The sequence below is a fragment of the Leopardus geoffroyi genome, chromosome D1 (assembly GCF_018350155.1).
Source record: "Leopardus geoffroyi isolate Oge1 chromosome D1, O.geoffroyi_Oge1_pat1.0, whole genome shotgun sequence".
NCBI lineage: Eukaryota > Metazoa > Chordata > Mammalia > Carnivora > Felidae > Leopardus > Leopardus geoffroyi.
In genome coordinates, this window is record NC_059329.1 from 102,596,344 (window position 1) to 102,620,763 (window position 24,420).

General features: G+C 53.1%; 1 protein-coding gene across 2 annotated transcripts; it reads right to left on the bottom strand.

Moving 5' to 3' along the window:
• Positions 1-326: 326 nt before the first annotated feature.
• Positions 327-23,247, bottom strand: SLC43A3 (solute carrier family 43 member 3). Of its 2 annotated transcripts, none has more exons than XM_045485257.1 (13): positions 23,151-23,247; positions 22,126-22,493; positions 21,755-21,884; positions 14,620-14,666; positions 12,972-13,048; positions 12,658-12,750; positions 10,366-10,505; positions 8,975-9,072; positions 7,222-7,395; positions 6,850-6,969; positions 2,950-3,136; positions 2,206-2,329; positions 327-963 (listed from the first exon to the last, which is right to left on the bottom strand). In XM_045485257.1, exons 2-13 carry the CDS (start codon positions 22,307-22,309, stop codon positions 862-864), a joined length of 1,476 nt encoding a protein of 491 aa, XP_045341213.1. In that variant the 5' UTR covers positions 22,310-22,493; positions 23,151-23,247; the 3' UTR covers positions 327-861. The 2 variants fall into 2 exon arrangements, with proteins under 2 accessions (XP_045341213.1, XP_045341212.1); XM_045485256.1 differs by having other exon boundaries at positions 7,222-7,413; positions 23,151-23,235.
• Between the last annotated feature and the right edge of the window lie 1,173 nt (positions 23,248-24,420).

Consider the following 24,420-nt stretch of genomic DNA (forward strand, 5'->3'; position numbering starts at 1 on the left):
GGGTGTGGAGTGTTGGGGGAGGGTGGGGAGGAAGAGGAGGCAAAAGAAGGAAGCATCAGGCCCATGTCCCAGGACCAGGAGAGTGGGTCCCGGTCTGAGGTTCCACCTCCGGGTCCAGCTGCTACACTAGGGATGCTGCACCCAGGTTCCTCTGCCCCACTCCCGCGGCCACTCCCCAGGCTGGAGCACCCCCCGGCGGAAGCACAAGCAAGCACACACATGCACACACACGTGCACACATGCACGCACACTCATGTGAGCACCCACGTGCAAGCATGAGCACACAGACACACAGCAGCCCAAAGCCGTGAGAGCCACACCAGTAGTTGCCTCGGGCAGAGAGATTTTATTTTTCTATAAGATTACTCCCCAGAGAAATGTTTTCTGTTATGCCCAACGTAAATAATAGAGGGAGCCCCCTCCAAGGGCCGGGCCTTGTCGCCAAGGTCACGACAACCGTACCCTTCACCTGGAAGCTTACCTGGCACAAAGGGCTCGACACACAGAGGCCTCACAGCCAAAGAGGTCCGAACAAGTAGGTGACAAACCTCCTCCCCATCACATCACCTCCCCTTAGACCGGGTGTCTCCCAAGGTCATGTGCTTCCTGCTCCGAAACTAAGAACTTCCATGGGCCTTTGCTCTGGGTCCGTCTGACAGCAATCAGCGTGGCAACGGGGCCTCTTCTCTTGTTAATCCGGGTGTCAGCTGGCCGTGAAACGTCTTTTATTTTTTTAAAGAAACAGCAATGGCCAATTAATACCAGTAGCCTGGGCAGGCAGAGCGCGCCTGGACACGGGGTCCTCCAAGGTGGGGAAAGATTAGCAAAGCGTCCTCAGCATGAAAAGCAAGAGCTTCGGAGCTAGGCAGTCGCAGGGGACTTCCGTTCCCGCCGGCACTCCCAGTACACCATAAACGGGTGGACAAATGTCAAGACAGTGGCCAGCACCAGCATCACGTTCACCTGGCGGGGAGAGAGGGGAGGGGTGAGGTCCAGAACTCTGAGCAGCAGCCGCCACCAACAAAGGAACAGCCTCGACTTTTTCCTGAGACACTACAGTGCCCGGGGGGGGGGGGGGGGGGGGGGACTTCTTTTTCCTCTCTGCCCGGAAGAGCAGAGTCGGGGAGGGATATTGTGCCCATTTCACAGATGAAGAAACAGAGGTCTTGAGAGCACTCCATGACCTGCTCAAGGTCACACGGGAAGTTGGGGACAGTGGCTGGAACACACGTCTTCTGAATACGGTCAGACTCGCCGGAGGTCACAATCGAGGCACTCTCCTCAGTTCTGAAGTTCAGTCCCTTTTTTTTTTTCTCCCAATGACTGACTTACACTTCTGCTCTACGCTTTGCTACCCTTTTTTTTTTTTTAATTTTTATTTATTTCTGAGACAGAGAGAGACAGAGCATGAGTGAGAGAGGGGCAGAGAGAGAGGGAGACACAGAATCAGAAGCAGGCTCCAGGCTCTGAGCTGTCAGCACAGTGCCCGACGCGGGGCTCGAACTCACAAACCATGAGATCACGACCTGAGCCGAAGTCGGTCTCTCAACCAACTGAGCCACCCAGGCGCCCCTTGCTACCCTTTTTTAAACGAGGCTGACAGAGCTGTGTGGTGGTCGGAATATGAAGTTCAAAGTCAAACGATTTCTGCTCCTTGGCTTTGTGCTTCTGAATGTCTAAGTCACGGAACCCAAATCCCTGAACTGATGTCTCCAATCTGCAGAGAAGTGAACCACCACACCAGCAGGGCTGGTTCTATGAGTACCCCTCCAGTGTGGGGACGCAGGGGTGAGGGTACAGAGCTCCCAGCCCTCGGAATAACCGTGGAAGCCGATGCGTGTTGTGGTCCCAGGGCCGAGGCCAGGGCACCGCAAGCAGGAAATGTCTTTCAAGTCGTCGGTTTTCATTTGAAATGTTGTGAGCGTTTTACATTCTCTGCCAGAGTACGTCTGCTTGTTTCCACACACACAAAGACTATATTCTCCCCAAATCTCTTGGCAACCCCGCAGGTGAGTCTTGTGGTTTCAGGTACCCCTGCCTTGTGGCAGAGGTCCCCTGCTACCCCAGTTTGAGAAATAAGACCAAGGATGCCCCCATGTGCAGAAACATTCCTAAAGGAACCATCTCAGCCAGATGTGGGGTGCCCCCTGCGGGGGCCCCTTGCTGGCCTAAGGCCAGGGCCACGCCCCTCCCCACAGTACTCACGTAGAGCGGGTCGTTCTGGAGGGGGCCTTTGATGAAGGTGAAAATGGGGAACTGGAGCAGAGACACAATGGCTGACAAGGCCATCACCAGCCCAAAGAGCTTCCCAAAGTGCTCCGCAGGGAAACTGGGGAGAGAGACAAACAGGGTTCCCGTGAGCTCCAGGAGCCCTCTTTCCAAGGAGGGGCCTGGCCGTGGTGGGCCTGTGGCGGCCACTTCTCCCAAGTCCCCCAGTCCTAGGCCTGGCTTCACTCACCCACACCCAACACCCACACAGCTCTTCCCCCTCACCTTTGCTCAAACACAGAACACGGAGGAGGTATTGTGCGGGGCCCCGGGGACACAGCAGGGACCCAGACACAGGCTGTGCCCACAGAGGTCTCAAGGAAAAGACAGACACATGAACAGGTCAGTATTTGCTGGGTGATGGGTGCACTCTCAGAGGAAGCAGGACCAGAGTGCCAAGGGCACAAAGAAGGAAGACACTCTTTCTGACTCTGGGACAGTTGAACCGCAAGCGGGCCTTGGAGGGTGTACAGGTAGGTAAGAGAGGCAGAGAGGAGAGCTGATATGAAGGCTCCAGTTCGTGAATGTTCTATCCCTCCCACCAGCTTCTCCCGCTACCCCACCCTCTACACCTGCTCCCAGACCCTGCCTCCCTCACTGGACCAGCCCCAGGTCCATCCAGCACACTTCCCTTTGTGCCCGCACGTCCCCGGTGGTGTTACGCACCCCAAGCCCACTTACGCGAGGGTGAGGAAGGCTGCGTTGCCCCCGTAGAGGAAGGAGCGGCTGATCACTTGCAGGATGAAAGTGACATATTGGAGGGGCAGGATGGGGACCGAGGCACAGAGGGCGAAGCCCAGGCACAGCAGAGACGTGAGAGCCAGAGAAGGCACCGCCGAGCGGAGGGCCACCGTCATGGCCGAGGACCCTGGTCCAAAGGAAAAAAAGGCTGCGCATGGAGGCGAGCACGGTGGAGGATGGGGAAGGGACACAAAGACGCGAGAGGAAGTCGAGCCACCGTCCCCACCCCGCCAGCCGTCAGGGCAGAAACCTCTTCCTCCCACATGCTCATCTCCAATCCATCCCCCAGTTGCCATTCAAGTGCACACACTGCTCTCTACCCCCACTGACTCCGCCTGGTCCGTGGGTCACGTGCTCTGCCCCCTCCAAGCCACAGTCATCTATTCCGTGTGGCTCTCGGGCGATGGCAACATCAGTGCCACAGCCACAGGACGGATGGGCAGCAGCTGACGGGGCCAGAGGAGGCCGTGTCCCGGAGCCCCCTCGGGAGGGAGAGAGCTACGGGCCACGTCGTGCAGTGGGCGCCTTCACCCAAGAGAGGGTGAGACAAAATATAATGTGGGTGTGCGTTACAATATCCTGTAATCATCTGCAACGGCACAAGAATACTTCAGAGAATGCGGACTAGATATATATCTTCTGCATTTCTTTAAAAAGCCATAAAAATAATTACCTAAAGAAAGAGGGAATGAATGGGGGTCCAGGGAACAGGAAGGGAAACGAAACTTCTTCAAATATATTGTTTCACAGCTTGGAAAAATAGAACTGTTTGCTAGTAAATGACTAAAAATACAATTAGGTGTGCCTGGGTGGCTCAGTGGGTTAAACATCCGACTCCTGATTTCGGCTCAGGTCATGATCTCGCAGTTCATGAGTTCAGGCCCTGTGTCAGGCTCTGGGCTGACAGTCCGGAGCCTGCTTGGGATTCTCTCTCCCCCTCTCTCTCTGCCCCTCCCCTGCTTGCACTCTCTTTCTCTCTCCCAAAATAAATCAGCTTTAAAAAAAATTAAATTAAATTAAAAGAATAGGATGAAAACAAAGCAATCGCAAAAACTCAGAAACCAATGGACATGTATATATGTCAAGATGGTGACTCTTAAAACACAGTAATTTGACTGTACATCTCTTTGGGATATATCTTAAGCAGAAGGAAGGAAGGAAGGAAGGAAGGAAGGAAGGAAGGAAAGAAGGAAGGGCAACAGTACTCAGCAATCATTAATAGTACTGATATTGTGAAGCCAGGCATTACGTATAAGATATATTTTTAAAATACTATACATGTGTATATGTATACAGTGCACAGCATATAGAGAAAGTGTATACAGCATACGTAAATAGCATTATTTAGGAATTACGATTTTCAGAGGAAGAGAAAAGAGACACATATAAAATCAGGAAAGTAAACTTTGTTTTTTTGGGGTTTTTTTTTTTTGATGTTTACTTATTTATTTTGAGACAGAGACAGAGAGCACAAGAATGAAAGCGGAGGAGAATCCCAAAGATTCTGCCAAGAATTTAGAAATTCTAATTTCTCCCAAGAAATTAGAAATCAGAACAGAGCCGGATGCAGGGTTCGATCTAACAAATGGTGAGATTGTGGCCTGAGCTGAAATCAAGAGTCAGACGCTTATCCGACTGAGCCACCCAGGTGCCCCAAGAAAGTAAACTTGGAATTAAAATGTTACCTCTCTCCAAGGCCTCGAAGCACAGACAACCCAGGAGAACTGGAAGTTCTAGCATCCAGACTGCAGTCTTTAAATACCATTTCCCATTTAAAGGGACCCAGGACTACTTGGGGAAATGACTGCTTCAGGTCCGGGGCAGGAAACTTACCCCGGGACACGGATCTGAACATGTCACTGTGTTAGGGAGTAAGACAGTCTCTAAACCCACTGGCGCTGTGTGAAAGGACACAGACTCTGGCCTGGTGGTTCCCAGTGGCCAAAGAAGATGGACCGACTCGAGCATAAAGAAGAATCGTGACAGACATGGATGGAAACGTGTCAAATATATTTAAATTGGTCTTTTTTTTTTTTTAATGTTTATTTGTTTTTGAGAGAGGGAGAGAGGCGGAGTAGGAGCAGGGGAGGGGCAGGGAGAGAGGCAGACAGAGAATCCCAAGCAGGCTCCGCAGTGTCAGCACAGAACCCGATGCGGGGCTCGAACTCAGGAGCTGTGAGATCATGACCTGAGCCAGAGTCGGACGCTTACCCGACTGAGCCACCCTGGCGCCCCTGTCAAATATATTTAAAATGAGACTTTAAAAGAGAAATGACGTTAAGAAATAAAGTAATGAACGAAACAACGGAGAAGTGACAGCTCATCACCTCTGGAGGTTGCTAGGGCACCAAGTCAGTACTCTGAAACTGGTAAACAGAGGAAAAGCCAACCACTTATTTCAGGGTACAAAGCCACCAATGAGGGAAAGCTTTTCTTTCGGGAGGAACTCTAGCAAGTAAAAGCAGAAGGAAAGACAGAAATAGACAATCTCCATTTTGCAATCCTAATAAGATAATGGATCCCGGCAGTGATCGCCAGGAGCTACTAAAATCATTAGCCAAAAGGCTGATGGGAAACTCGGTAATGGGTGCATCAGACTGGCAATGTCTGGACCCACTGATCAATCCTAACATCGTAAGAACAGACACAGCGAGTACCAGGGGCTGATAGGAACCAGAGGAAGCCCGAGGCTCCACCTCCGAAGCATGCTCCCAAAAAAATATTAAACTGCGTCTCCTCAAGCCTCCAATCTGCCTGTTTACAGGAAATACCCAATCAAAGAAACATTTTTAAATGATACCAAAGGATGCCAAATCCAATCTGGGGGAAATCTGACAGAGCAAATGACCCAGTTTCTTCAACAAATAAACAACAAGAAGAAACAAAAGGTGGGGGGAGGGGAGGGGACATACAAATGTAAAAAGATACGGAAGGCTCATCAACCAAATACACAGCGCAGACCCCGTGTGCATCCTAATTTGAACGAACCAACTGTAAAAAAAAGGCGTATCTGAGACAATTTGGGAAATCATGTTAGATGGTATTAAGAAATTATTGGGTTTTGTACGTGACCATGACATGACGGTACCGTTTACATAAAAAGGGCCTTGTTTTTAGAGACCCAGACTGAAGTATTTACAGAGGAAAGGATCTGATGCCTGAGATCTATCTCAAAACACACCAGCAGGGGTAGGAGGCACGGTGCGGGGGAAGAGGGTACCTCAGAGGCCCCCTGTTCCTCTGGTCTCGGAATCCAAGGGTCTCATCCACGCTCCTTGGCTCAGCACCGCCTGCCCCTTGTTACCTCTCCCCGTTCAGCACCTTCTCTGTGCCCTGGGTCAGCCGGACATCCCCTCTGGGATTCCCCAGATTCCCCCACTATTTTGCTAGCTCCTTCACCATCCTGACCTCAGCGTATTCCTGGGCTGCTCTCCCAGGGCCCTCCTCTTCCTCTCCTCACTTCTTGCTCGTCCTTCAGGCCTCAGCTCAGAAGCCACTTCCTCCAGGAAGCCTTCCCTGACATCATCCGCATCCTCACCCAGCACAGGCTTTGTGCCTGTGTGTCCCCATCGCCCCCACCCCGGGAGCTGACTGCATGGATGGCAACGCCTCATCACCTGCCCTTCTCCATTCTCTACGCGGAGAACAGCTTGAGAACAAGGGCATCCCTGTCCCATCCGCTGTGGAATCTGGAACTATGGCTGGCACATAATTCACACTCCGTGACGAGTGGATGGACGAATACGGATGGATGCAAGCAGAGAAGGATTAAGAACAAAAGAGAAGGGGACTCTGGCTGCGCATGAAGATTCCTCCTCTTCCGGGTTCTCCAGGCCTCACCTGTGCTTTTCGCTTCCTTCTGGTACTTCTGCTTGAGCCGGTCCATGAGCAGCCCGTTCCAGGGGGCACACAGCACTCCGAAGAACTGAGTGATGGCGAAGGCGTTTGTGTAGGCGCTGACTGCAGAGGGCAGACAGGGGGTGGCTGGTAAGAAACTTCCAGCACTGCCTTACGGGAGAGGACTCTCCCCACCTGCCTTTGCCCTGCCTGTCCCTCCTCCCCACACCCCTGCTCAGACCTTCCTCCAGACCACATAGCCCCACCGAGCTCAGTACGCCCCCCCCCACCCCACCCCGCCTCAAGGTTCCAAGTCCCCGGCAGGGACACAGAGGCGGGCTGCACCACCACCCCACCCCCAGCCCTGCCACGTACCTAGCGCCCTGTCACCCTTGGCCAGGCTGGTGAGCAGAGAGTTGAGGGTGCCGATGAAGAGGTAATGCCACAACTGTATCACAGACAGCCACACCAGGTGCCAGGCGAAGCGCTGAGAGAGAACATAGCTCCAGAAAGAGCGGGGCTCCTGCTGCTTCTCTGGTCCCAGCGCCTCTGATGGAGAGGAAGGATCTGGGCATAAATTACAAGGTAGGGGAGTGGGATGGGCAGGAGTGTAGGGGCCTCACGGGGCAGCCTAAGGAGCGAGCTCACCTTCTCCTGGCGTCCAGGCCTCATCTGGCGTGTTCTCCGAGCTGCCAGTAAACAGCACGTCCCCACCCCTATACCTTTGTTATCCCGGCCCCACCACCGTGAATGACCCACCCACGTCCCCCCTCCGTCTGCTGAAACCCCATCTGTCTTTCGCAGCTCGGATCCAATGACACTTCTTGCACCAACACTCTCCCAGCCAGGACGGGGGAGAGAAAGACAAGGAGAACAGAACGTTCGTTGGAGACGAGGTGAGGGTCAGTAGGCGGACAGCCACTGTCTCAGCAGCAACTCGCGCCCCTTCCCGTGCCTGCAGTACCAGGATCCCGAGTCTGTTCTGGAAATCGTCCCCTTGGGGCGCCTGGGTGGCGCAGTCGGTTAGGCGTCTGACTTCAGCCAGGTCACGATCTCGCGGTCCGTGAGTTCGAGCCCCGCGTCGGGCTCTGGGCTGATGGCTCAGAGCCTGGAGCCTGTTTCCGATTCTGTGTCTCCCTCTCTCTCTGCCCCTCCCCCGTTCATGCTCTGTCTCTCTCTGTCCCAAAAATAAAAATAAAAAAACGTTGAAAAAAAAAAAAAAAGGAAATCGTCCCCTGCCTGAGTCCTCGTGGTCCGGGCGGGGCTGTGAACGACGCGTCCTGTTCCGCACCCAGGGTTGACCAATTCGATCGCTCTCCCTGGCGAGGCCGACTGGCTGTGATTTTAGTCCCCAGGGATCCCCAGGGGCATCCTGGTTCTCCTCTTCCCCAGGGCCTGGCAAGTTCACGTTCCCCTTAATTTTGTGAGCTTTCCCAGAATCCTGTTCTTGCTTCTACCTTGTCGGCAGCGCTTTGGGATGTTTGTAACCGAAGCCCCAAGACAGAGGAAGGAAGGGAGGCGGCAAGGGGATGAGAGAGGGCGACAGGGGGAGGGGGGGGGGGTTGGGCGGGACATCTACAGGCAACGGGACAAAAACAAGGCAGACTCAGGGACTGAGGGGTGGGAGGAGGGGAAGGCAAATGACCTGGGGGTTGGGAGGACGTCTAATGAGACTAGGAGAGAGAAGAGGGGCAGAAGGAGACAGCACAGAGGTCTGCGCCCTTCCACGGACCCTCTGTAAAAGGCAGGTGAGGTGGGGTGGAGAAGACCCCCCACATCCTCTTCTGGATGGACCGTTCCTTTTTCTTTTTTTTTTAATTTTTTAATGTTTATTTATTTTAGAGAGAGAGAGAGAGAGAGAGAGAGAGTGAGCATGAACAGGGGAGGGGCAAAAAGAGAGGGAGACACAGAATCTGAAGCAAGGTCCAGGCTCTGAGCCGTCAGCACAGAGGCTGACTCAGGAGTCGAACTCACGAATCGTGAGATCATGACCTGAGCCGAAGTCAGACGCATAACTGACTGAGCCACCCAGGTGCTCCTGGACGGACCTTCCGTGACTCTGAGTCCCCGGGGCAGCTCTGGAGGCAGAGCACCAGGTCGGCCACGGGGCTGAACCCGCAGGACTCACCTTCCTTTGCTGGAAGGGACTCCTTGGACTGCAGCTCCAGCTTTTCAGACTCTGCCGTTTTCTTCTCTTCCTCCCTGGCGTCGTTCCCAGAGCACAGGCTATGGACACAGAAGCCCCCAGCCCAACCCCAGGACTGAGAGCTGAGCCTGAGATTCAGGCTGCAGGGACTCCCAAATTTCACTGCACAGGCCACAGCCCAGACCAGTCACAGCAGAACGTCTGGGCACAGGAGCCAGGCTTCCGTAACTTTTTTACATGTTTATTTTTTATTCATTTTTGAGATAGAGCGCGAGTGGGGCAGGGGCAGACAGGGAGGGAGACAAAGGATCCGCAGCAGGCTCCCAGATGACAGCAGAGCCCAACATGGGGCTCGAACTCACGAACCGTGAGATCATGACCTGAGCTGAAATCAAAAGTCGGACGCTTAACCAACAGAGCCACCCAGGCGCCCCAGGCTTCCTTTATCAAACCATATCATTGTCATTATCATTATCATTATCAAACCTTTATCATTATCAAACCATAATATGATTCTATTATGCAGCAAAGTTTGGGAACCACTGAAAGTGTGGGTAAAGCGGGCGAGGCCTGGGTTCAAATCCCAGTTCTGAGTCCTCCCAGCTATGGAAACTTGGCTCAGACTTAGCCCTCCTGAGCCTCATTTTTCTCACTTGGAAAGCGGAGATAAGGATATCTATCTGAGAGGATTATCATTCAGTGAAATCAGAGGGCACAAGGGGTGTGGCAAATAGTAAGTGAGCACCAATGAATGCCCCCCCCCGCCCCGCTACCTGTGGTGCTAACTGGAAAAATGGTCACATTTCTGCACCTGCTCTGTTCTCTAACCTTTGCAATGGGACTTTGCAGCTCTGCTTCCGCAGCCCCTGTATCGGGGCTGGCCTTGTGACCTGCTTCCACCGAGGGAATGCAACAGAAGTGATATTGGGCCAATTCCAAGAAACCCTGTGCACATCTGCACTGTTTCTTGGAACCCCGGAACTAGCCTAATGGAGGATGAGAGCCACGTGACCCAGACATCTTTGTCACCTTGAATGACTGCCAGACAAACCCCATATGAGGGAGGCCATCTTCACTAGCCAGCCCCCAGCTAGCCCACCAGATGACCGGAGGCATAAGTGAGCCTGTCAACACCATCCAGGTCTGTCTCTGATTAGTAGAACTAGGCAGCAACCCACAGACTCATGAAAAATAAGAAATGCTTAATGTTACTGAGTTTTGGAATAGTTTGTTACACGGCAATAGCTAGCTGATACACCCCCAGTCTAGTCCTCCTGTCCTGTGACAGGAGGTCACATCTGTCCCACCCCTGGCTTCCTGCCGCAGGTCAGGTGAAAGGTTCTGGCCCACGATCACCAGATCACAGTCCTTACCCGTAGCTGTAGTTCGAGGGCACCGGATAGGGGATGTGCCCACGGGGCATCAGGAGGAAAGTACGCCCAACATGCCAGGCACTGAAGACGGAAAGGAAGATGAAGGAGGCCTTGAGGCTGATGCCTTGTTCATAAAGGAGCTGCAGAAGGAGAAGGGGAAAAGTCAGCATAATACCCATATTCGTGGCAATCTTAGTTATAACATCCAAAAGGTCGAAGCAAACCATTTGCAGAGAAGTAGGTAAACGAACTGTGGCACATACATACAACGGGACCTTATTCACCCTTAAAGAGGAGGGAGGTTCTGGCACGCGCTACAACATGGGTGAACTTGAGAACGCTCTCCTACGTGAAATAAGCCAGGCACAAAGGATAAATACTGCATGATTCCACGTGCATGAGGTACCCAGAGCAGTTCAATGCACAGAAACAGAAAACAGAAGGGTGGTGGCCTGGGGCTGGGGCAGGAAGGGGGACAGGAAGTCATTGTTTAACGGGTACAGAGTTTCTGTTTTACAAAGTTGAAAGGAGTCCTGGAGAGGGACGGTGGTCACGGTTGCACAACAGTGTGAACGACCTCAATGCCACTAAACTGCACACTTAAAAATGGTAAAGATGGTAAATTTTGTGTGATGTGTATTTTAGCCCACAAAAAAAGTCAGTGTAAGAAGCATGGGCTGGAGCCCCAGCCTGTCGCCGGCTCTTGCCTTCCAGCCTGAACGCTGATCAAAGACGCTTGAGCCACACACAGGCTCACCCTCACCCCGTGTCTCAACCAGCAGGGGAGCCATCACGTCACCCGTCACCACGGCCTTGCAGAGTCTCCTAATGTGGCTTCTCAGAGACCTGCCAGCCTACTGCTTTCTTATCTTATTTAACAGCAGCCAAGTCCTTTCTCTCAAACAAAACTTGACACAAAAATTCAACTTACGAAACACATCGGCGGGAAGAACCCAGTCATCCTCCCCCTCGTTCTCCTTGGTGACCGACATAATATCAAAGAGAACCCCTCAGTGTTCCTCGACACCCAGTTTGAAAACCGTTGATGTAGCCCAATGTCCTCCTTCCACAGGGGGTGGAAGTGAGGTCCAGAGAGGTGCAATGACCTGCTCTAGGTCAGAGGAAGCGGCAGCAAGGTCAGATCAGATGGAGAACTCAGCTCCTGCTCTGTCATTCTCTCTCCTTCCACCTCTAAGGAGGGAAGAGAGAAAGGAAGGCACACCCAGGGGAAGGAGGGAGAACCAGGAAAGTGACTCCTATACCAGGGGTAGAGAGGCCTGGGTAAGTGCCCCTGGGGCTCAGTCTCTGGGTGCCCCTCCAAGCCAAGGCGCTCATGGGACGAAGCTAGTCTCATGTCTAGTAGTGACTCCCAGAGCTCCTCTTCTCTTTCCCGATGGCCCATGGGCTGTGACAGCTGCCTCTGGCCTAACACAAAGCCTGGAGGGAAGTCCCAGGTTAGGCAGCTTCGAGTGTCAAAGACCCACACTCTTTCATTCCTTCCACTCAGTCATCCTTAGTGTCCTCCAGCTGGTTGCCTCATAATCACAGCATAGCTGCCACAGCTCTAGCTATCACATCCTGCCATCACAACATTCAAAGAGAAAAAGTGGGAAGGGGGGCCAAGGAGAAAGGCTTTCTGTCTGCTCCGCTCTCACCTTCCATCAGGGAGGGGAAATGTCCCCTAAACTCTTCCAGGATATACACCCTTCATCTCATTAACAAGGACTGGATAATATGACCACCTCTACCCATCACCAGCAAGGGGGACAGGGATTGCCACAATTGGCTTAGATCAATGAGGGTTCATCCTCTGGGTTGGCACCTCACTGCCCAGATAGAATTGTTAGTAAGGAAGAAGGTGGAGTGGCTGCTGGGTGAGCCACTGATAACACTGGGAACGGCCCCTCCCCTACCCCCTGAGCCCCCAAATCAGCCTGTAGGAGAGCTGGAGAGGCCTCTGCGTCTGCCCTCGCTGCTCCCACCAGCTACCTCTCACCTTTTTTGTCCAAATCAGAAGCTCACAGGTGCAAACACCCCACTCCAAAGGGCTCCCAGCCTCGGCCTAGCACCAGCCGGGGCACATCACAGCCTCTCCCCAAAACTCCTAGGTAGGCATAAAGAGCCTAATCACTACCAGGTGAGGCTCTAGCAGCAGACAGGTCCGGGCTCAAGTTCAAGAGTCACATTTACTGGCTGCAGGAAGGTCGAAGGAAAGAAATCATGCAAAGTTCACAAGACAAGTGCCTGGCATATGTAAGTGTTCCACAAATATTGCTAACGGATATTTTTTACCTTAATGATGAGGAAGACAGCCGAGGAGGAGTCAAATGCTCCATTGTAGAGCGTGATGATGGTCGAGCGGTGTTTACCAAATAGGTTCCCAACCTAGAGAACACATGAACCACGTATTTGTCCGTGAAACAGTATTTCCTGTGCACCCAGCATGCACCAGGCCCTTACTCTACCCAGACCCACCTCCATCCCAGAAGCCGCTGCCCTGGCTTGAGCCAACCCCACAGGAGGTAGCCAATGCGGAAAAGCGCTTGTCCCTCCCTCCACCCTCCCCAACCTCCCGCCAGGTGCCTGGCATTAGGGCAGGCTCACACCTGCAGGTTGGTGATCAGGAACAAGATTCCTCCAACAGTGAGCATGGGCATGGCCAGGAAGAGCAGGAAGGCCAAGTCTGGAACAGTCAAAGACAGAGGTGGGGGTCATGTCACAGTGCAACCCAAACGTGGGGCCCCAGACTCTGGCTCCCACCCGCTCCAAATTCCCAACAATCCTGGGGTCAGGGCCCCAATGCCAGCCAGCCTTCTAGCATCCTCTGAGAATCTTAAGATAGTGGTCAGGGCTCCCCCAAATGTCCCTGCAGAGGGACCCTGTGGAGGTCTCCTGAGCCACTTCTTCCCCACAGAAGGTGGACCTCGGTCTGTAGCAGACCTGCACGCCTACAGGCAGAGGCAAGACTCAAAGCGAAGCCACTGTTCCCTTCCCTCATTAAGCCACAACAGCCCCTCTCTTTATGGTTGATATTGCCGGGGAGAGAAGCCTGGATTCGGCCCCCAAGGCCAGCCTCTACCTTACTGCATGACTTTGAGCTGGATTCCGAATCTGTGACTCAGTCACCTTATCTGTTAAGTGGGAATAACCATCTTTGCTCTTCCTATCTTACGGGGTGCTGTGAAATCCGAGCATGAAATGGCCATGGACTGTGTTTCCCTGGTTCATTAAACTTGGAGCACTTGGCCAGCACAACCAAGACACCAGGAAAGAGCACTTCCCCCTACAAGTCTTCGCAAGGCGTCTCTCTCCAGCCTCAGTTTTCTCCTCTACACAATGGGAGAAGAGGAGAATGAACCCGACGGAAATTCCCAGACCGTGGAAATTTTCTATGTCTGTAAACCGGTAAAATTTGAGACAAAAACTTTTAACTACGATAGGGTTGTTGACTTTTGCCCTACTAAGTAAGGGTATTTTCAAAAAGAACCATCTTCCATACTATCCTTTTGTTTTGTTTTTTTTTTTTTCAACGTTTATTTATTTTTGGGACAGAGAGAGACAGAGCATGAACGGGGGAGGGGCAGAGAGAGAGGGAGACACAGAATCGGAAACAGGCTCCAGGCTCTGAGCCATCAGCCCAGAGCCCGACGCGGGGCTCGAACTCACGGACCGCGAGATCGTGACCTGGCTGAAGTCGACGCTTAACCGACTGCGCCACCCAGGCGCCCCTATCCTTTTGTTTTAAAAAGAGAACACATGAGCCTGGGTGGCTCAGTCGGTTAAGTGTCTGACTTCAGCTCAGGTCGTGATCTCAAGGTCTGTGAGTTCGAGCCCCTCATCAGGCTCTGGGCTGACAGCTCAGAGCCTGGAGCCTGCTTCGGATTCTGTGTCTCCCTCTCCCTCTGCCCCTCCCCCACCTGCACTCTGTCTCTCTCTCTCTATCTCAAAAGTAAATAAACATTTAAAAAAATAATAAAATAAAAAGAGAACACATTAACACGGACAAGATGAAGGACGGGATCTTTCAAATAAATTCTTCTCTCTGAAGCAATCCCTCCATTGTCCTTATTTTTTTGCATTCTCAGTAGACTAGACTGGTTTCATAGACTGGCAATCACTCCTTCAAAGATTCTTTCAAGCTCAAAATCTGTGGATCTCTGATAATTGTGGGGGTCAGTGTTTCCTACCCATCAGCTTCCCATCTACCAAGTGCCCCTGACCTTGTGTCCCTCCCACCCATCTGATAGCACTCACCTGCAGAGATGAAGGCTATGGTGAGGGTGGCACTGGTATAGAGAAATCTGAAACATACAATGGGAGATGGAAAATGATGTCAAGAAAAGACAGAGAAGATAGAGCCAAGGTCCTCCCACTTGGGATCCCAACAGCCAATCCCTTGGAGAAAGGGATTAGGGCCTGGTCTACAAAGCAAAACTTTGAGTTCTAATTCCTCCTTGCTGTGTGATCTTGGGTAAGGCACTGCCCTTCTCTGGGCCTCTGGAGCCTTTTCTATATAAGGAAATGAATGGACTCTTCTAGAAATTCTAGGTCACTGTGATTTCAGGACCCACAATCCCAAGGTTATGGGGATCTCTTAGCAGTCTGGGGGTCTTGCAAGGCATGGGGGAAGAGAAGCCATGCCTAAGTGTGATGTTTTGATTTACAATAGGAAATACACATTTGGTCCTTGTCCCCAGTGCCTGACACAGGGCTCCTAAAACACCTGTAAATTCTTCAGTGATAAGAGCATGAAGAGCATCTTTTTTTTTTTTTTTTTTCAACGTTTATTTATTTTTGGGACAGAGAGAGACAGAGCATGAACGGGGGAGGGGCAGAGAGAGAGGGAGACACAGAATCGGAAACAGGCTCCAGGCTCTGAGCCATCAGCCCAGAGCCCGACGCGGGGCTCGAACTCACGGACCGCGAGATCGTGACCTAGCTGAAGTCAGACGCTTAACCGACTGCGCCACCCAGGCGCCCCAGAGCATCTTTGTTCTAATCAGGTGACTCTGGGTCAGCTCCTGGATGGCTCCGGGTGGGGGGCTGGTCACCAGAAAGACCAAGCCAGAATTAGAAACTTGGTATTTTTAGCCCTGCCCCCCACTTCTGCAAAAGGTGGAAAGGGTCTGGAAATGATGAATAGGGCTGGAAATGATTAATAATTGATCAAGCCTACGTGAGGAGACCTTCTGGGCTGGTATAGACAACCACAGGCTGAGGGGATGTCACAGCCCAGACTTCACCAGAACAAAAGTTCCTGTGCTCAGGACTGTCCCAGACCTCACCCTACATATCTATTCATCTGGCTGTTTATCTGTATCCTTTATCATGTCCTTTAATAAACTGGTAAACATAAGTAAATGTTTCCTTGGGTTCTGCAAGCTATTCTAGAAAATAATCCAGTCCAAGGGAAAGGCAGTCATGGGAACGTCTGATTTGTAGCCAAGTGAGACCAAAGTTGCGGGTGAGTTGGGGACCTACCACCTGTGATCGGCATCTGAAGTTGGGGGGCAGACTCATGGGACCCAGCCCTTAAACTGGGGGATCTGAGGCTCCAGGTAGATGGTGTCAGAGCTGAGTTACATAGTAGGACACCCAGCTGGTGTCACAGAATTGCATGGTTTGGGAAACCCCACACACGTGTGGTGACCGGACATGTCAGGAGGACAGTGTTCTGTTGAAAGTCAAGGAGCAATGCAGGAGGCGATATGTAGGATTTTCCAAACAGTTGGTGTCAGTGAAGCGGGAATTGCTAGAACAGCCCAGGCTCAAAGAAACATGTGCGTCCAGAAAGAGAAAGGATGAAAGCATGGGGGATGAAGAGCCCCTGGCTCCTAGGTGGCTCCCAGGTGGCCCCGTGGTGACCGGGCTGTGCAGCAGTGGCTGCACTATAATCAGTCACTAAAGGGAAAAGCTACCAACCGAATTCAGAAATGGAGCCAACTCCTGGGGAGCGGGTTCACCAAAGTGCAAAGTAATAAGCAAAAGCTGAAACGTACAAGCTCTTGGTTACCGGGATCCGTGATAGCAAAGACGAAATTAAAAGAGGGCCGGCTCAGATCCTCATGCCAGACCGAGGTCAGATTTGGGGCACACTGAGCTTCGGCCATTAGCCTCCAAGTCACCCCCAAGGGAAAAATTATGCAGGAGCAACAGAAAGTTCCTCTAAGACCTCTGGTCCCCAAGAAGGTAGTCCGTGTGGGAGGAGGCAAAGCCACGGACCTGGATGGTGGCGGGGAGGAGTGGCACGGTGCAAAGGAGTTGCTACATTTTGTGGGTGGGTACCCTCAGCTTCCTGGGGATCCTTTACTGAAATGGGCTGGGTCAGTGACTGACCTGGGGGCTGTGTCCTGGGTTTTGAATGCAGCAGACTGGAAGTGCACGGGTCTGGGTTGATGCAGGACCCAGTAGCTTGTTATGGAACAATCCACACACACAGGAGGTTATTCCTGAGGGCACAGCCAGCCCGGTGGACTGGATAGAAACCACTGTAAGGTGGTGTCCCCCTACAAATGGAACAGTCCAGATGGGGCAGCTGATCCCCTTTGTGTGCAAGCTGTGCGGGAGTGGCTTGATGGTGACCTGTGCCCAGATCTCAGAGGTAAATGCTGTGGTGAAGGGGGTCCCTTTCACGTGGGCACCCCATAAAAACCTATTGCTGCAACAGGACAAAAAACAGTTTGGAAAGGCTTATTGAATCGCTGGCTCAGCTTCCCCTCCTGGGTCTTATAGATGCTAATAAATATATCAGGTCAATTAACAGAAGAATGGGGAAAGGGGGAGGAGAGGATCAAGAGACTGGTCTTAGAAGAGTAGAAATTTTTTAACAGTTATTAAGGAATAAGGTGAGGAAAGCAAATCCCAATGGGGGTGGAACAGAGAGGAAACAGAGGAGAGTCATGAGGTCATGCCCGGAGGGTGGAAATCTTCAGAGGGTTATAGAGATGTGCAATAAAGGAAATGGACATTTGATAAGGTTAAAAGGTGTTAATACAACACTGCCTAAGGCGGGGGGCGGGGAGCCAAAGGGACCCCTGATGGCTCCCAGCATTAAAGTGCCTGCACACAAGTCCGTTCTATTCATCCCCATTTACAAAAATGTTAAAAGCCAGAAGACAGGGGCACCTGGGTGGCTCAGTCAGTTAAGCGTCCAACTTTGGCTCAGGTCACGATCTCACAGTTTGTGGGTTCCAGCCCCGTGTCAGGGTCTGTGCTAACAGCTCAGAGCCTGGAGCCTGCTTCAGATTCTGTGTCTCCCTCTCTCTCTCTGCCCCTCCTCTGCTCTCTCTCTCTCTCTCTCTCTCTCCCTCTCAAAAATAAACATTAAGGGGCATAAAAACGCTATGAAAGTTGGGCTGTTTAAACAAGCGTTCTGTAAAGAAGTCGTGTCTACCTCACTTGATGTCTTATGAGAATGCATACTCTGCCTGGCCGGGAACCCTTCCCCTATCTGATGTGGGAAAGCAGCTGCTGACAAAGTCCTAAGGAGGCTCCGGGTAGGAAGAGAAGGGTGGATGGAAGAAAGGGTAAACGTTCATAGGAGACCCAGCACGTTGGGACAGGCTTTGTGAGAATGCTGGCCTCTCCTTTACCTGAACTGTATTATGGGGGTGGCCGCTCTGTGTGTCCAGGCAGGGACACGTCTAGCCCTGTAGACGGGAAGGCATGTGAATCTGCCCTTCGTGTTAACGGAGCATGTTAAATGGGAGCCAGTGAGACTGCCTGAGCCCAGACGGTGTGGAATAGGAGGTGGAGTACTGGTAGAAGACAAATGCTCTGTGCCATGACCTTACGGGGAGCGTAAACTGGGACTCATGGCAAAAGTCTGCGGTTACCTCCCAGCGACAATGACTGGCATCTCGGACGAGGGAATTTCCGTTTGAGGGGCATCTATTGTCTTGCTCTCAGACATTAACTGAATCCACACAGATAACTGAAGTACATCAAATGATCTTAAAACAGGAAATACCCACAATGTCTAGCATGATGTCGGAGAAATGCTCTAATGGGGACAGCAATGCCCAGAAGAATTCCATACTAAAAAAAGCAATGGTTAAACAGGATCGTGTTGCCTGGGGACGGCACGGAGGAGACACCACGGACAGGGAGCCTCTTTTCCCCTAAGGCGGACTCTGGAACCATGTGGGGAACAGATGGAGTCTACCGTCCCCTTGGACGGTGCCCTCTAAAGAACTCTTGATTAACCAACAAAGAGCGACTTGGCTGTGTTCCAAGATGAATGGACAGCATCCTATTTGGAAGGCCCCCACTCTGATCCAAAAAGGTACAGACAGATCAGCTCAGGGGGCTCAATGAACTGCATGCTGCTGTCCTAGCAGAGAGGAAAGACATCTACAATGGAAAAGGCCCCGACCTTCGGGTTCTTACTGACCCAGTGGCCTGGCCATAGGGTCACGTAGGAGGACACTGGAAACCTGGCCATACAGGGCACAGCCCTATGGAAATCCCTACGGCATCGGAGGGGTGCACTAAGAGAACAGGCTTTATGTGAAGGGGTTGTCTCTCTTTCACCCGACTGTCTTAAGGGGGGTGGACTCTCCGTCTGAACGGGGACCGTTTCCCCTAGCTAGCACGGTGGCTAGGGGAATTCTCCCTCCCTCACACAGTGGCCACAGGACCAGGACTGCCACGGCAAGGGCTGGACGCAGGGATGATTCCTAAGCAAGAAACTATGTTTTTCACCATCATGTTAGAATTCCTAAGGGCCTGGTGGGGCAGACCTGCTGTCCCTCTATCTGCCAAATTTGGGACTGACGGTGAATGCCACCACACTGCCTGGTGGGAAAGACAGCCCGCTGGTTCTGTCCCTGTGTAACCTTGCCCTGTCTGAAAGGGGGTGGTGGGGTGAGAGGGAGGCACTTCTGGACGGGTGCTTCTGCCTGTGATCCAGATCCACACGGTGGCCAAACCGAACACCCCTTCCAAAGGTGGAAGTGTTAGGGTATGGACGGAGAAAGGGAAAGGTAGCCGGTAAGGGGATGAATAAGCGGGCTCTGTGACGAGGGAAATCCAGTGTTAACACGAACGCTTCGAAAGCGGCTCAGGGCAAGAGGGCATGTGGCCTTAGCTCAATGATACCAGACGCCTGAAGGGTAAAGGTATATAATGCCGAGACCACGCCTGCTTTTGGAACCTGACAAGATCAAATGGAAGCCTGTGCATAAGTGGCCCTGGGAGACACTTTCAGATGCTACAACGAGGGCCTGGGTAGTTATTCATGACTGAATGCGTTTCGGATAATGTGCCGGTATCTTTTGACCTTTATGATCGTTTCTGCTACAAGGGACCCACGTTCAAAGACCAGGAGTGCACTGTGACATTGTGGTTTATCATAAGAAATATATTATTTGGGGGCGCCTGGGTGGCGCAGTCGGTTAAGCGTCCGACTTCAGCCAGGTCACGATCTCGCGGTCCGTGAGTTCCAGCCCCGCGTCAGGCTCTGGGCTGATGGCTCAGAGCCTGGAGCCTGTTTCCAATTCTGTGTCTCCCTCTCTCTCTGCCCCTCCCCCGTTCATGCTCTGTCTCTCTCTGTCCCAAAAATAAATAAACGTTGAAAAAAAAAAATTAAAAAAAAAAAAAAAAGAAATATATTATTTGGTCTTTGTCCCGGATCCCTGACACAGGGCTCCTAAAACCCTTGTAAACTCAATGACAGGGCACTAGGAACATTTTTTTCTTCCAATGGGGTGACTCCAGGAAGCTCCCGCACAGCTCCTAAATGAGCACTGGTCACTGGAAAGACTAAGCCATGACTGGAAGTTTGGGAGTCTTCAGCTGCCCTCACTCTACTTCTCTAGAGAGGGGAGGGGGCCTGGAAACGGTTAATACTCGATCAAGCCTACATGAAGAAACCTCCATAAAATCCCGATCGGATGGGGCTCAGAGTGCTTCCAAACCTGTATCTTTCATCTGTATCCTTTATCTGATCCTTTAATAAACTGCTAGAACATAAGTGTTTCCCTGAGTCCTGTGCGCTGTTCTAGCAAATAATCCAGCCCAGAGGGGCGCCTGGGTGGCGCAGTCGGTTAAGCGTCCGACTTCAGCCAGGTCACGATCTCGCGGTCCGTGAGTTCGAGCCCCGCGTCGGGCTCTGGGCTGATGGCTCAGAGCCTGGAGCCTGTTTCCGATTCTGTGTCTCCCTCTCTCTCTGCCCCTCCCCCGTTCATGCTCTGTCTCTCTCTGTCCCAAAAATAAATAAACGTTGAAAAAAAAAAATTAAAAAAAAAAAATAATAATAATCCAGCCCAGGAGGGAGAAGGTCACGGGAACCTCCGATTTGGGGCCAAGTCGGACCAAAGCTGGGGGTAACCTGAGGGGCCTGCTCCTTGCAATCGGCATGTGAAACGGGGGGCAGTCTTGTGGGACCCGGCCCTGAACCTGTAGGATCTGATGCTTTTTCTCCAGGTGGATAGCGTCAGAGCCGGCCTCAATGGCAGGACACCAGCTGACGTCACAGAATTGCTTCGTGTGGGGGAAAAACCCCACGTACTTGGTGACCTGATGTGTCCGAAGTAAGTGTTCTATGTGAAAGCAAAAGGGAAACGCAGGAAGGACAGAGTTTTTCCGAACATCCGAAGGCCAGAGGGGAGGGAGGGGGCAAAGGAAAGGGTGGGAAGGAGACAGGGAGCCAAGGACCAAGACAGACTGAGATAAAGTCTTTCTATAGACAAAATCTTAAAGAGCAGGAACTGGCTTTATCAGGCAGCCCTGCAGTCCCTCCATCTGATGGCTCATTTCCCATGCATGTGCCAGGAGGCACCTGCTCTGGGTCCTATCAAGGCCTCAGCAGGCCACTGCTTATCACTGAAGCTGGCCAGCTGCCGTGCCACCCTGTATGGGCGAGGCGAGGTCCCTTACCCTCCGTGAAACCCCCACGGTCTCCCCTCCAATCAAGGGGTCGGGCACTCCCACCACTGGGGATACCCAGGAGACCTTACTAAGTGTCTGGGGAGCGACAGGGGTAGATGGTGAGGAGGATGACAATGAAGCCTGGGGGACCTGGATGTGAGGTCTTGTTGGACATGTAGACAAGGATCCCTGGGGTGAAGGCAGAGTGACCATTTTAGGTTCCGTGATGTTAACCCAGGCACCAGGCCAGCCCTCACCGGAAGTGGGCCCAGGCTCCTGCTCAACTTGAATTTACATTTACATGGAACGGAGGAAGAACAGGGCAGAGGAAAGGGAAGTAGGGGTGCAGGGAAGAGGGTGGATCCACACAGAGTCCACATCCTGGGCTATTTCTGACAGCTGCCAGGACGGGGCCAGGCAGCGCGGCCCAATTGCCTGACCGGGTCTCCCTCCAAGCGAGGCCGCTCCCGGAAGAATTCCTCTTGCCTATGTCTGCCCAGGCCGGGCCTTTGGCACTTACATGGCTATGAGGCGAGCCACGGTGGTCTTGAACCTGTCAAAGATGTAGCCGGCAGGGAATGTCATGAAGTTGTTCATGAAGGACCCCAGGGTGAAGATAAGTGAGAACCTCTCATCCTGGGCTTTGCAGTCTGGAGGAGAGAAAGGGGAGATCTCAGGGAGTTGACATGTGACAGCCCCTAATTACCCCTTGGGGGCTGGTACTTCCCTCCCCAGGTACCTCTTAGACCAAGGTCAGGGAGTTGGTGGGGAGGCACACACTCCTTTCTGCTCAGCACAGAGAGGCTGGCGGTGTGGGCAGGGGGTGGGGTCCCTCCTGCCCCTTCCTACTGCCTGGAAACCAGACTCTGCCTCCCTAAGGACGTCCCTTACCAGGCTGCGCCGTGAAGTTGCCCGTGGCCCCGGCATCTGGTTCACACAGCTCGTCAAAGTAATGCTCTGCTTTGAAGACGTACACCAGTGATGCCCAGCCGAAGAGGACGCCTGCAAAGCCGAGGCATTCCAGCAGCCCTGTCAGCAGGGTGGCCACTCGGAGACACAGACCCTGGCCTTGCATGGCCTGAGCTGAAGCCGGTCCCCAAATCTCACGGGGGGCCTCCCGCGCTGACCACAGGAGCTTCGAGGGCTGGCCTTCTGAGCACTTGGAAAATTCCTCTGGCAAGCCCTTCTGTTCAAGGAGGCTGTGGTTCTGGCTGTTTCGGGCCTGGGCAAAAAACCGGCAGTGGGAGACTGTCCGGATCCTGTAAAATAAGGCAGACGCTGCTTGGCTCCGGGGGGGACTTGGGGGAAAGGTAGAGGTGGAAGGAGGGTTCCCCGGAGGGGTGGGGAGAGAGGCCAGCTGTTAGAAACAGCTGCAAAAAAGCCTCTCTGCCCCACATTGGCAGCACGTGGGGAAGGAGGAACTGAGCCCAGGTCTGGGGACCGTCCACAGAAATAGTAACAGCGGCAATTCCAGAGGGGGGGGGGGGGTTGACACTTCCTATATGTCCTCACAAAGTCTCAAACAACCTGGCAAAGTTAGCGTTTTGTTTTCTTCAGTTTACTGACAAGGGAATAACAGGTCCAGGGGATGTTGTCAACTTGCCCAAGGTCACGTGGGCTAGTTAGTCACAGCACAAGCCAGTGGAAAGCCTAAAATATCGCACTCCAGCGGGACCTTCCCTGACCCGGGCTAGGATTCCTCCTGCCTCTCCGCGTGTCACCCTCTGCCGCGTGTCACTCTCTGCCCAAAGGGAGCCCCGGGGGACCCGGGACCCTTGCGCACCTGCACCCCCACCGGCACCCCCTCCGGCACCTGCACCTCCCTCCCAAGCTCCCTGAGAAGGCGCCGCAGGGGTCCGCGGCCTCGGCTCCCCCCCCCCCATCCCCCCCCTCGCCGCGTGGCCCCAGCGCCCTACCCGGCAGGCCGCCTCGCTGGGACTCCCCTGCCACCCCGCGCCCTTCGGCTTTTGGATTCGCGCCTCTCGCCCGCCCCTCCCAGCCCCGCCCTCACCCCCACCCCCCACCCCCGCCTTGCTCCAGTCCGGAAGGGCCCTGACCAGCGGGGGGCGGTGTCTGGGGAGGTCCACCCACCACCCTCCCTCTCTGTCACTTCCTTTCTCCCTTGCTCACAGTTTTGGCCCTTGGATCTCCAGTCCGTTATCTCCCGCCAGCCCCAGCGGTGTGTTTTCCTCTCTCTATCCTCTTCAGCCGTCTGGTCCCTTTGCCCGTCCGCCCTATCCCTAACCAAATTAGGTTCAAAACGGTTGCTCGCGCAGGCAGACCCACGGAAAGGAGCACAAACACCCCGCGCACATGGAGGAGACAGCTACGGGCAGACACACGGACGCACACAGACCCCCTATTCCAGGCCCTTTAGCTTGACCACCTGGGTGGGCACAGAACACATTTCCGCCCTTTTGCCCACCCGCTCAAACCTCTGTCCTGATCTCAGGCTCCCAGGGCTGCCGACAAATCCCCAGCACAGAGGCAGAGAGCCAAGGACCGGGGCTGAACTGTTTTCCAGAACCCATCTCACCCCACCCCCCACTCCCGTGGGGTGCCCTTGCCTTTTCACCCCCAAGGACCCCTTTGATTACTTCCTGCCTCACCCCCAGCCCAGGTTCTGAAAGATTGTACTCGCCAGACTGCATTATTAAGTATTCATTCATTGCTCCATTTTTTATTAATCAAAGACATATATAATTGCCCATTGGAGCTTGTGATCAGCATGAGAAAGGCAGCTGAGCCAGCTGTGGGGCTATCATTCCGGCCCAGAGCAAGTGGGCTGACAGCTTCCTTGACCTGTGTGGCCGTTTCCCCAGTAAAAGCTGTATTTGCTGGAAGAGCATCTTGCGTATTCCATGCAGTCTGCAGACCCCCACGCCCAGCCTTCTGGATTCCCCCTGAGGCCAGAGGGACTCGAGCTATTGCAAGCCCACACTTCTTTTTGATGAGACAGAAATAAGAGATTAGAAGAGTGGGCGGCCCGGACCAGGGAGTATTTTCCAGATCTCCACCAAAGCACAAAGAATAAAGAAAGTGTGCCCACCAAAGTGACTGCCTGCATGGGTCAGGGGCACTCACCCCGGGTCCTATACCCAGGTACTCACCACAGCGCCGGGGAAGCTCTTGGCTGCCCTACCCGGAAGGTGAGGACCGCACTACCTTAATTACAATATTTGTCAC